Source organism: Alexandromys fortis, unplaced genomic scaffold (assembly GCF_014885135.2).
Source record: "Alexandromys fortis isolate MF-2015 unplaced genomic scaffold, M_Fortis_MF-2015_v1.1 scaffold_165, whole genome shotgun sequence".
Classification (NCBI taxonomy): Eukaryota; Metazoa; Chordata; class Mammalia; order Rodentia; family Cricetidae; genus Alexandromys; species Alexandromys fortis.
This window is the reverse complement of record NW_026068038.1, coordinates 3,754,677-3,767,694: the sequence shown is the minus strand read 5'-3', so window position 1 is coordinate 3,767,694 and position 13,018 is coordinate 3,754,677. Positions and strand designations below refer to the sequence as shown.

Genomic DNA, 13,018 nt, shown 5'->3' with positions numbered 1-13,018 from the left:
GCCGATATCAAAGTGCCACCGGGAGCTCTGCTGTGCTCTTCCAGGCTGTCCTTATTTGAGCTGCATTTTAGGGGCAAGTGTCCTGGATTTCTAGTCCCCAAGTAATACAACAAAAGGAACCACTAAGAAATAAAATTCTGGAGCTGGAGAGATGGCTCAGGGGTTAAGAGCACTGGCTGTTCTTACAGAGGACCCGGGTTCAATTCCCAGTATCCACATGGCAGCTCACAATTGTCTGTAACTCCAGTTCCAGGTGACCTGAGACCCTCACCTAGACATACACACAGGCAAAACATCAATGCACATAAAAGAAATAAAATTCTGCCAACTCTTCCAGCCAACAAAGGTGTCCTGAGCAGAAGGAGCACTCTGTCCAGAAGTCACAGGGAAGCCCAAACCTTGCTGCTTAAATTAACAAGAGAAATGAGGTGATTATGAAGCCAGCCAGGAGTGACCTTTTTTCTGCAGGCTTAGGTGACCGTGACTTTCCACATGGATAGTCAGGTCTACTGTGCACCTTCTGGGAATGGAGTGATTTTTGACACATTCTAAACATCCATGTCCCTTTCCCCTTTCCTCTGGGGGAGGCAGGCAGGGAGACGCTCTGCCAACCTCACTTGCTGAGCTGGGAAGAAAGGCCGGCTCACACCTCCCGCTGGCCTTTGCTGGCATACTCTCAGGTGTCCCGGATGGGTGGAGCAGCAGTGTGGTGTTACTTGTTCTGCTGTCTGGAAATGGAGCGCTGTGACACACACACCATGTCACACAGAACAGACAGGAAAAAGGACTCCTCTGATAAGGTACCAGCAAAGCAAGAGGAAGTTATAGCTCTTTAACCAGCAACTGGTGAAAGAGAGTATGGAGAGACACCTGGATCAAACAAGGTGAAGGTGTGGGTGGCAAGCCATGGGGATACGGACCGAATAGGATGAGAGGTGCAGCCCAAGTGCGGTGAGAAGTATGCCGACCACCTCATGGTCTGTAATGCACAGAGCCCTGCTCCTAGATCAAAGGGCAGCAGAGGACTGTGGTCTACTGAGCGGTGATTAGGGTCAGTGATAGTTCCAGTCTTCCAGAGGCACACACTGCCTGTCCTCCACACCCCACAGCCCCGCTCCACCATCCCCATAGCCTGTCGCAGGCTGTGACCCTGTAGATCTACAGGAGCAGTCCAGGGGCGACAGGGCCAACCCAGCCACCCACCCCTCCGCTGGTCAGTGACTCTGGGAGAGTCCCACAGATATGCCGAAGTAGCAGCCTCAAACAACCCTGTGACAATGCTGGCTCTAGACTCTCTGTCAGAGTCTACAATGTCACAGCCAAAGACTCACCCCTACCTCATCAGAGGGAGGCTAATACAAGACCCCCAGGACCCTAAGTAGCTCAGTGGCGGAGACCATGATACAGGCTGAGCCCTGACGATTTAAAATTTAATCATGTGGGGCTGAAGAGATGGCTCAGCAGTTAAGAGCATCAGCTGCTGCTCTTCCAGGACCTGGGTTCAATTCCCAGCACCCACAGGGTGGCTCACCCTAAGCTGCAGCTCCAGAGGATCCAATTGGTATTGCTTGCACGTGGTACACATACAGACATGCAGCCAAAACTCCCATACACATAAAATTAAAAATGAAAAAAACATTTTATTTTTAAAATTTAGTAATGCACATTTTACAAACAGTAAAAGTTAGAAGTATCTGTCCCCTGATAAAATTTCTGTTTCTGAGGCTCTGAGGCAAACACAATTTAGAAAATGTACTATACTGTATACATTCAGTGTCTGGTCTTTATCCAGGCCCCAAAGAAAAGTTAAGGACGTAATGGTTTAAGAGGCAGAGAGCAGGTCTCCACCCTCCTGACGAGACATCCAGGAAGCCCACCACCATCAGTTACAGAGCTGGAGAGAGGCTGAGCAGCTGACGTGCTTGCTGCACATCATGCACATGAAAGCCAGGCAGAAAGGGACACCTGTAATCCCAGCACTGGGAAGGCAGAGACCAGAGGAACCTTCGAGCTTGCTGGCCTGCAAATCTAGTCAGATTCAGTAAGAGACCCCATCTCAAAAAACGGTACACTGCTGGCAAGATGGCTCAGTGGGTAAAGGCAGGTTCTGCCAGGCCTGATGATTGTTAGAACCCACACAGCAGAGGGACAGAATTGACTCTAACAAGTTGTTCCTGACCTACACGTGTACCATGGAGCATATGTGTTTGTGGACATGCATGTGCAGACACAATCACAACTAAATAAATAAAAAATCAAATAAGATAGAAAGCAATTGAGGGCTGGGTGGTAGTGGCACACGCCTTTAATCCCAGCACTTGGGGAGCAAGTTCCAGGACCAGCTCCAAAGCTACAGAGAAACCCTGTCTCAAAAACAAAAAAGAAAAAAAGCAATTGAGGAAGACATACTAAGTCAACCCCTGGTCTCTGCATAATCATATGGACACATGTTATCATATGCACACATGAACACCAGTGGGCATACATACAAAAGTTTTAAACAAGTCAAGGGAGTAAATGGATTCCTCCCCAGGCCATGAGCAGACTTGAAGAGTTGGCTGATGCAGCAGATGGTACAGCCCTGAGATCTGTGATCCCAGGGAGTCCTGGAGGAAATCCACAAGCACACTCTTATGGAACCCTAGGACCCAAGCGTTAAGGGCTGGAGTTCAGGCCTCCACACCCCAGGATCAACGAGAAAAAGATGCCTCTTTTAGACCCTTCCTCTACTCAAGAGCTGTCCTACAAGATGGTTGGTAAACGGACACCAGAGCTAGGCTAGATGGCCAGGTCTGACTGACAACATTTCTGACGCTGCCAGAGATGTGCAGCTGAGCTGGCTTTCTTTCCTAAGCACTGATCAGCTTAAGAACCCAGCCTTCCCTTGATGACTGGCTTACATTTTCATTAATTCTTCACCAGACTTTATCTGTGTTGGACCAGGCTTAGCCTCTGAGCAATTAATTACCTCAGAGGCAAGCTATAAGGCAGCACACTTGGAAACTGAATCAGCTCCGTGTCTACTGGAAGCTGATGTAGCTCCTAATGCCCTATACACAGAATCCCCAAAGACAACACTCATGGCTTCACAGAAGCCAGCGGCCAACTCCCTTTCTACCTGAACTGCCAGACTTCTAGGTCCAAGGCCTGTGGCCTCAGGCCTTTGATCCCTTAGCTATTGCCTTGGATGGAGGCTGCCAAGTCCTGGCTCTCTCTTCTGTGGAGTCTAAATGGTCTTCTCTAAAAGATCTGTTTGCAGTTGTCACCTATTTTAATTTGTTTTTCAGTTCCTCTGACAGCTGTTCTGGCCAACAGTGGTCAAATAGGCCACTGCTATGCAGGGCTCTCCTGTAAGCACCGCTCAGTGCCCCCTTCCTCCCGACCCTGATTCCAGTCTTTCAGCCCCTCGGGAAGGGATGTGTCCTCCTCTAGGCTGCCGGTACCCTCTACAAATTCCTCATAGGTGGACTTCTCTGCAAAGGGCCGAGGGCCCAAGAGCTCTACCATGTCAGCCTTCTCCAGCACTTCTTTCTCCAGGAGTCGCCTGCTCACCTGAAAAGGAGAGCCTCCCATCAGGCTGCTGTGTCCAGGACGGGAATGTACTAGTGGTCCTGATCCAGGACAGAACCTAACCTAAGTAGGCCCACAAAGGTCATCATGGCCTGACCATATCCCAACCTGGAACCCACAACCTGGCTATGTCTGAGTGAAGCCCACTCACCTTCTCGACCTGCTCCCGGCACTGTGTGAGCAGTTCCAGGGTCCGATCGTAGGCAGACCTGACAAGGTGCCGGACCTCCTCATCAATGAGCTGGGCAGTGGCTTCACTGTACGGTTTCTCCACCATGGTCTCTCCTTGTCTGGGGAGGTCAAAGGATACCTGGCCCAGCTTCTCGCTCATTCCAAACTGAACAATCTGAAGTAGAGGAGGGGCCTCGGGTTGGCTGGGTCCACCCCAACTGACAGGGTCACACACTAGGACAGCGCCTTACCTGGGCATAGGCACTGTGGGTGACCTTCCTCAGGTCATCCTGAGCCCCTGTAGTGATCTGGCCAAAGAACAGCTGCTCAGCCACCCTGCCCCCCAGCATCATACACATGCGGTCGAAGAGCTGCTCCCGTGTGTAGAGGTATTGCTCGCGGGGAAGGTACTGAGCGTAGCCAAGCCCCTTGCCCCGAGGGATGATGGACACCTGAAAGATAAGAGCCTGGAGCTGGAGAAATGGGTCCTGGACATGAGCGTGGATTGCTCTTGCAGAAAACCACAGTTCAGTTCCCAGCAGTCACACTGAGGGGCTTACAACCATCTTGTAACTCCAGCCCCCCTTCAGGTCTCTAAGGACTGTACTCATGTGTGCAACCCTCCCCCCACACACACACTTAAAAACACAGGCTAGGGAGATGGCTAACAGTGAACACAGCCTAGGGAGATGGCTAACAGTGAACACAGCCTAGGGAGATGGCTAACAGAGAAGACACACAGGCTGGAGAGATGGCTAACAGTGAAGATACACAGGCTAGGGAGATGGCTAACAGTGAAGACACAAAGGCTGGAGAGATGGCTAACAGGGAAGACACACAGGCTGGAGAGATGGCTAACAGTGAAGACACACAGGCTGGAGAGATGGCTAACAGGGAAGAGCAGTTGTTGCTTTTGTAACAAATGGACCCAAGTTCAGTTCCCACCACCCATACAGTGGCTCACAACCATCTATAACTCCAGGCCTGATCAGATGCACACCCCGCTTCAGGACCCTGTGAGGACTGCATACAATCCTACACAACACACACACTCTCTCTCTCTTAAATGGACCCAGGTTCAGTTCCCAGCACCCACAACCACCTGCAACTCTGTATGTTGGATTCAGGCATCTAACATTCTTCTGCTGAAGTCACCTGGTGCACATAAACATACATGCAAACCACTCATAAACATAAATCTTTAAAAAAATGAAAATTAATCTTAAAAAAGAATTCAAAGTCTTGTCTTTGTCAGCCTCAAACACTGTTTCACCAGGTGCTGCACTGGTGACTGAGAGAGGCAGGAGAAAGGCCCTGAGCTTGAGCCACTGAAGACCAATGCTCCCCGAGGAGCACACTCACACCAACAGCCTCAGGGTCCGACTGTCCCAGAGGCTCTGCAGGAACTGAATGCATAATCAGTCCAATAAGAGTCAGACCCAGAGCTTATGATGTCAGCAAGACCCACCTAGAGCTTGCTCTGCTTCCCCACCCCAAAAAGAACCAGACAAATTATAGACCAACATACTCCTTGAAAAGTAAAAAGGGGGCTGGTGAGATGGCTCAGATGGTAAAGGCACTTACCACCAAGGGTTATGACCTGAGTTTAATCCCCAGAATCCATATAATGGATTCTAACATCTGACCATCATACATGTGCACGCATACACGCACACACACACGCATGCACATGCACCTATATTCACATACACACACACACACACACACACTCTCTCTCTCTCTCTCTCTCTCTCTCTCTGCCTCTCTCTCTCTCTCTCTCTCTCTCTCTCTCTCTCTCTCTCTCTCTCTCAAAAACAGAGAAAAGAAAGTAAAAGGTCATGTTTACAAGTGTGCTGATACCTGGGAAGCCAGAGATGGCACCTGGGCCTAGAGGCACTCGAGACACTGACCTTCAGCAGAGGGTCTGCATGTTCCAGGAACCAGCCCACCACTGCATGCCCTGCCTCATGGTAGGCGACAGTCGTCTTTTCACTGGGTTGTAGGACCTGGGTCTTCTTCTCAAGGCCTACAAACCACAATCCAAGGAGTGAGAAACAGGGGAAGAATGTCCACCTGCAACCCCCCAAGGTCACCGGACAGTCTGGACCAACTGCCATACCCCAGGCCTCGTCGGGAACCTGTCCCTCCCTCTCTAGCACAGTTGACTGTATACAACTCAGAAGACAGCGAAAGCTCCTAGGAGAGCCCTCGTTCTAAATTTTGGTTCAAAAAAATCAATTGTGTTTTCTCCATGCTGAAATGAGCCTAGGCTATCCAAAAAATGTCTGCCCAGGGAATGTGGGCTCACCTCCAATGACCCTCTCGATGGCTTGCTCAAAGTGCTTCTCCTGAACAGAAGGGCTAAGATGGCGGGCAGCAATCAGTGCTGCTTCGTTGCACACATTGGAAATATCAGCACCTGGGTCGGGAAAAGGAAGTAAAGTCAGTGTTTCTGGCTGTTGGAGTCCTACCAAAATCAACTTCATTAAATGAAAATCACAAGCAGCAGCCAGGTTAAACTTCAGCAGAAAATCTAGTAGAAATTATTTCACCAGCCACTATAACTTTAGCTAAAGTTTCTGGTTAGTTATACAATTTTATTGATAAATAATCCATGTGTCATAAAGGAATATGCAATATTAGCTCTTAGTAACTTGGACAGTAACTTGAAAGACTCTACAATTGCCTGAAACACAGATCTCTGGACATGGTGGTGGTTTGAATGAGAAGGGCCCCCATAGGCTCGTATGTTTGAACACCTGGTCCACAATGGGTAGAACCATTTGGGAAGGATTTAGGAGGTGTGGCTTTGTTGGAGGAGGTGTGTCACTGGGAGTTGGGATTTGAGGTTTCAATACAGCCCATACCATTCGCAGACAGCTCTCTCTGCTTCCAACTGTGGTTTAAAATGTGAGCTCCCGGCTCTCTCCTGCTGCCGTGCCTTCACTCTACCATCAGGACTCTAACACTCTAAAACCATATGCTCAATTAAATGCTCTGGTCATGGTGCTTTATCCAGCAATAGAAAGCAGCTAAGACAGCACATGAGAACTGTCATGGTTGTGCCAACTGCTGTCATCTTAACTGTGGGAAGGAGCTGGGCACTAACATGTGTGTGCTCACTGATCTCCATTCCTAGATGGGGTGTAACCAGCTCCCTCAAGCTCCTGTCATCGTGACTCCCCATCACAGTGGACTGGAACCTGGAACTCTGAGCCTTTTTGAAACCCACTCTCCCTTAGGTTACTTAGGTTCTGTATCAGAGCAACAGGAAAAGAAACTGAGACACCAGAGTTGTCAACTACGGCCCTGATCTAACACACCTTCCATCATCTGAGACATCTTGTGCCTTTATACTTAACTCCTATCCCGACGCCAATCAGCTACTAGTCTGTTTTCACCTCTGTGGACTTGAATTTTCTGCATCTCTGCTGAACCCCCACACCTCATGGGAAAAGGAGTCATATAAGATGTGGCTTTTTAGGACTGGCTTCTTTCTTTGAGCATTATTTTTAGACTTATCTATGCTATAGTGTGTATCAGTGTCTCAATATATGTAATATACATCACATGTGTGCTTGGTGCTCAGGGAGACCAGAACTGGAGTAGTGGTTGTGAGTGACCATGTGGGTGCTGGGGACAAGCAACCCAGGTCCTCCGCAAGAGCGAGTATTCCTATAATCCGAGCCATCTTCCTAGCCCCTAGGAGCTCATTCCTTTTTCAGCTGAAAATTGTTGTATAGTATATACCATAGACTGCCGATCTGATCTACTCATCCATTGCTGGAAACTTGACTGAGTTCATGTAGGAATGGGTCAGAGTTACTGAGGAGTGGCCAGTCTACCCTACAGTAGAAGTGTTGAACTCTCTTGCTGACTCCTCCAAAATGAAAATCCTCATAGGGAAATCTAAAGCCTGGGTAGTAAGTGAACACCTGAACTCTGCAAGGGGTAAAAAAAAAAATGGGACAGGAAGGACACTCCAGGCAGAATACCAAGAAGGCCCGTCATGTTAGCCTGGAAAGAACGTCCCACCACTACACCACAGACAAATGCATACTGTGTGTAAACACGCCTGGCCCGGGGCTGAGCAGGATGCTATAGGTAAGCAGAATGAGGACGCTCCACTGCCAAACGACCTATATGGCCGAAGACCATATAGAAGACCAGTAAACAGCTTGCTACAGTAACCATGAGGCAACTGAGGTTTCCAAAGGGTTGCTATGGAGAGGCAAATAGGGCAGAAAACCCACTCCATAGGTTCCCACCCACTGCTGGGGTTTACACCACTCTGGCAGGGAAACAAGAATCCTAGCCCAGAGATGAGGTTTTGAAAAAGGAAACGCCACATCCACTCCAGATGCAAATGTGGTGATTCAACTCTTCAGGGATCACCCTCAGACATGACTTTTACTTCTGTAGTAAAGACTTACGTCTAAACAGAAATCCACAAACTCACATGGGTACCAGTAGGTTTTAGGTTAAGAAGATCTGAAGCCTCTGAATGTTCCAGGAGGGTCAAAGTTCTACACACCAGGGTGACTAGGACCAAAAGAGCAGGTGTGACAATCACCAGTCACTACAGACCAATGGATGCACTTGGCCCCTGCTAAGATGAGCGGCTCAGAAACAAACACTTACCAGTGAAACCCGGAGTAAGAGCGGCTAGTTTCCGCGAAAGAGCATCTTTGGTGAGGCTTTCATCTAGCTTGAGAGGACGCAAGTGAACCTTGAAAATAGAGGACCTGCCTTTGATATCAGGGGGACCTAATAAAGAAAATGAGACAAACAAAATTACGTTCTCAGAGCTTTTGGGACACATTTCCCTGAATCTACTTCGCAAAACTTCCAGGATAATTAGCAGAACTCCCTGCCTGCAGCAAGGTTGAAACAGGAAAAGAAAGAAGGAAGGAAGGAAGGAAGGAAGGAAGGAAGGAAGGAAGGAAGGAAGGAAGGAAGGAAGGAAGGAAGGAAGGAAAGAAAGGGTACTTCTACTGGACAATGCCATATATCAAAACACCTTCTAAGCAGGGCAGTGGTGGCACACACCTTTAATCCCAGCACTTGCGAGGCAGAGACAGGCAAATCTCTGTGAGCTTGAGGTCAGTCTGATCTACAGACCGAGTTCTAAGACAGACTGCAAAGCTACACAGAGAAACCCTGTCTCGAAAAAAAAACAAAACAACAACAACAACAAAAAAAAAACACCCCACCTTCTTGGACTAGGTATGTAGCTCACTGGGTAGAGTTAGCATGAACAAGGTTCAATCACCACTAGCAAATAAACACACACACTCTACATGCACAGACCTACCTTCTTAATCAATATTAAGTCTATTCCCCCAAGGCCATGTAACCCAATAGGCCTAAAGCATCATGGTTTTATAAAGTTGTATGAAAATAAAATCTGGAGAATAGAAATAGGCTATACTGGCCTTACCTGTATTCACTACAAGGGCATTTGGACAGCCAAACCACATCTATTGTTCCCAAAATGTGGACTGTCAGACAGAACCCAGTATCAGCATCTCCAAAAGCACAGCCAGTGAGTTACCCAAACCTTTAACCTCAGGGGCTGAGATTCAAACCCAAGTACCTACAGGACAGACACTCACCAATGTAGATCTGGCGGTCAAACCGGCCAGGCCGCATCAGGGCTGGGTCAAGGATATCAGGGCGATTGGTGCCAGCTAGCACTACCACATTAGTGGTAGAGTTGAAGCCTAAACACAAGATACGGTAGTTAACTTGAGGAAGGCCCAGGCAACAACAGAATCCCCATGCTCGCTGTACTTCCCTTCTGCTTGCCCCACATCCTGCTGTAAGCGCCACAAAACAGGCATGAGGCCCTGCCCAGCTGCCTAGGGGCCCAGGCTCGTCCCAGTCTAGGAAAGACAATACACAAAAGCCTGACCTCTGCTCTAAGCTCTCACTATTACCTTCTGCTCTGAGTAAGGTACATTTCTACCGGTGGGAAAGCAGACCTCTTCTCAGCACAGGGAGCCCTGGAACCCGAGACAAGGATGTGAGATAAGCCACAACAGGCGGAGTCTCTGCACTGCTGGATCCTGCTACTCTGACACCATCTTGCCAGGGCTCACTGCCTCCTTCTACCCAAGTCCTTGTGGGCTTGAGGGATGCATCAAGCACAGCCAGGTGATGGCAAGCAAGGACCACTCATCCAAGGGAGCCCATGGGATGACGGTTAGGTGTGCACGTGTCTCTTTTCCTGTCAGTCCCCGCCATCATCCAGTGAGGAGCTCTATGTGAAACGAACACTGATTTCTCTCTCATATTTGCTTGAGAGCATCCTTTTTGAAAATCAGAACACATCAGCCAGACACAGTAGTGCATGCCTGTAATCCCAGCACTCAGGAGATGAGGGCGGGAAGAACCAGAGCTCTAAGTCAGGCTGAACAGTGAGAGAGAAGAATGAATACATATTCCTGTGGGAACTGTGGAAACTGAGTCCCCGCAGACCTGCCACAGTGTGTGCTCACCATCCATCTCCACCAGCATCTGGTTTAAAGTGTTCTCCTGCTCACTCTGGCCTCCCAGGTGACCACGACCTCGCTTCCTGCCAATTGCATCAATCTCATCAATGAATAAAATACAAGGAGCATTTTTCCGGGCCATTGCAAACATGTCACGAACCTGCAAAAAGAAGCCAGACCCTATTTTGTTACTTACATTCCTATCACACAGAAGAATAGTTCACTCTTAGCCCTCCCTTTGAGACATCGGTACCTCCCTGATGTGGTACACACAGAGCCGATAGCTACACAAGATAACCAATCCTGGACAAGTGTGCTGGCACCTTCTACAGTTGCTTATCCAGCCACCTACCCGTGCTGGCCCAACACCAACGAACATTTCCAGGAACTCCGACCCATTCACAGTGATGAAGGGCACATTGGCCTCCCCAGCAGTTGCTTTTGCAAGAAGTGTTTTGCCAGTACCAGGTGGACCAGTAAGCATTGCTCCCTGCAAGAGAAAGGGACACCTAGTTCTCCACAAGGACAAACAGCACACTGGGAACAGCCCAGTTTCTACTTAGATCTAAAAAAGTAAGTTTCCTAACAAACACATACAAGCAACTTTTAGAACAAGAGTCTCATCAAATCTACCACTTTTAGAGCCTAAGATTTCTAGAAAATCTTTTCTCCTTAAAAAAAAAAAAATAACGCACATGATTAGAGAAATGGCTCAGAAGAGGTGAGGTACCATGAACGCACCAAGATCTGAGTTCAATTTCTGTAGCCAATATAAAAGACCAGGCACAAAGAAAACCACATTTGTAATCATAGTATTAGGAGGGCAGAACAGGCTGATTCCCATGAGCTCACTGGCCAATAAGCCTTGCCTACTCACAAGCTACAGACCAATGGAAAACATATCTCAAAACACAAGGCAGAGGACTCCTGAGAAATGACGCCTACCACCTCCCCATCCACACACACACCTGCATGTTCACACATGAATACATATGTATAACACACAATTAACACACTCACTGTAGTTTACACACAGCTACAACCTCTAAGAAGGAAACTCCCAGAACCAGATCCTCACATGGAGAAGCTGTCTTCCACTGGCTTGAAGGACCAGAATGCTTTTCTTTTTTCTTTTCTTTTCTTTTCTTTTCTGGGTTTGTTGTTTGTTTTGTTTTTTGTTTTTTGAGACAGGGTTTCTCTGTGTAGCCCAGGCTGTCCTGGAACTCACTCTGTAGACCAGGCTGGCCTCAAACTCAGAGAGATCCGCCTGCCTCTGCCTCCTGAGTGCTAGGATTAAGGGCGTGCGTCACCACCTCCTGACTCAGAGTGCTTTCCTTGATGATCATTGACAACGTGCTACCTAACACAGCGGTACCAATCTGATGATCATTGACAACGTGCTACCTAACACAGCGGTACCAATCTGATGATTATTGACAACGTGCTCCCTAACACAGCAGTACCAGTCTGCACAGCCGCCCAGGAGGTGGCCAGCTTCACAGCCTTTCTGGTTTGAAGCGTGGACACAACTCATTTTGGGGGGCTCCATCAGTTGTTCAGGCCAGGCACCTGAGAACCTGAGTGTGATCCCCAGAATTCATGTAAAGTCAGGCACAACAGCAGCGCTCCTACATAAGAGAGCAGAGGCAGGAATATCCCCAGAAACCGTAGCTGGGATACACAGCAGCAAACAGCAAGCATCCTGTCTCAAACAAAGTGGAACGTGAGATGTCCTATGACCTACACACCTGCTGTGGTGCAGCACACTGCTGCTCAGTGCTCTGTCACCAGAAGAGTCTTCAGGAAGAGGGAACCTCAGCTGAGAAAATGCTTCCATTAGACTGGCCTTCAGACAAGTTTGTGGAGTGTGTCCTTGATTGACAATTGGTATGGGAGGGCCTAGTCCACTGTGGGTGGTGCTACCTCTGGGCAAACAGTCCCAGGTTATATAAAGAAGCAGGCTGAGTAAGGCATGGGGAGTAAGTCAGTAAGCAGCACTCCTCCATGGCTTCTACTTCCAGGTACCTGCCGGGCTCAAGCTCTGCCCTGAGTCTTCATTAACTGTTACTTGGAGTCCAAGATGAAATAAACTCTTTCCTTCCCCAGGATGCTTTAGGCTGCATGTTCATCACAGCAATAGAATCTAAACTAAGACACGTACATGCCTATACTCACATGTATGAGCAGATATTTGGAGAAAAAAAAAAAGATAACAATTCACATCTTTATAACACACCTTTGTTATAATTTTATGAACTATTATGCCTGAAAATTAAAATGATTTTTCAAAAAAGATATTATATTTATTTATTTATGTTAGGAAGTGGAGTTGGCAGACATGAGGATGCCAGAGAACAACTTGCAAGAGTCAGTTCTCTTCTTCCACCCTGTAAAAGTGGCAGTGGGCACAGGGAATAGAACTCGGGATGTTTCCGGGTGGTGGTGGGTCACACCTTCAATTCCAGCCACAAGGGAGGGCAGAGATGGATTGATCTCTGAGAGTTCAAGGTCAATCTGGTCAACAGAGCTAGTTCCAGGATAGACAGGGCCACACAGAGAACCCTGCCTAGGGGGGTGGGGGTGGGGGTCAGGCTGTCAGGTTTGGTGGCACAGTTCCTTCACCACAGAGCCGCCACCACACCCAGTTTAATGTATGTGTTTTTTACTGTACACACGTGGACATGTACAAGCCACTGTACACATGTGGAGGTCAAAGGACAACTCACAGAAGGTGGCTCTCTCTTTTTACCTATATATGAATCCCAGGGACCAAACCTGGCTCC

At 48.3% G+C, this 13,018-nt stretch overlaps 1 protein-coding gene across 4 annotated transcripts in view; it reads right to left on the bottom strand.

Annotated features, from left to right (window-relative positions):
• Gas8 (growth arrest specific 8) overlaps positions 1-13,018 on the bottom strand; it is a 67,067-nt gene that overhangs the window by 40,117 nt on the left and 13,932 nt on the right. For 3 of the 4 annotated variants that reach the window (XR_007595865.1, XM_050165213.1, XM_050165214.1), the window contains exons 9-16: positions 10,588-10,725; positions 10,242-10,395; positions 9,357-9,464; positions 8,383-8,508; positions 6,050-6,160; positions 5,652-5,767; positions 3,993-4,193; positions 3,722-3,916 (exon numbers count right to left, since the gene is read on the bottom strand). Coding sequence is in view for 3 of the 4 variants with exons in the window: in XM_050165213.1 (XP_050021170.1) it covers positions 3,722-3,916; positions 3,993-4,193; positions 5,652-5,767; positions 6,050-6,160; positions 8,383-8,508; positions 9,357-9,464; positions 10,242-10,395; positions 10,588-10,725 (1,149 nt within the window). In the remaining variant the exon portion in view is untranslated. Of the gene's footprint in view, positions 1-1,620; positions 3,553-3,721; positions 3,917-3,992; positions 4,194-5,651; positions 5,768-6,049; positions 6,161-8,382; positions 8,509-9,356; positions 9,465-10,241; positions 10,396-10,587; positions 10,726-13,018 lie in introns of those variants that run through there. The other variant, XM_050165215.1, reaches the window with a different exon arrangement.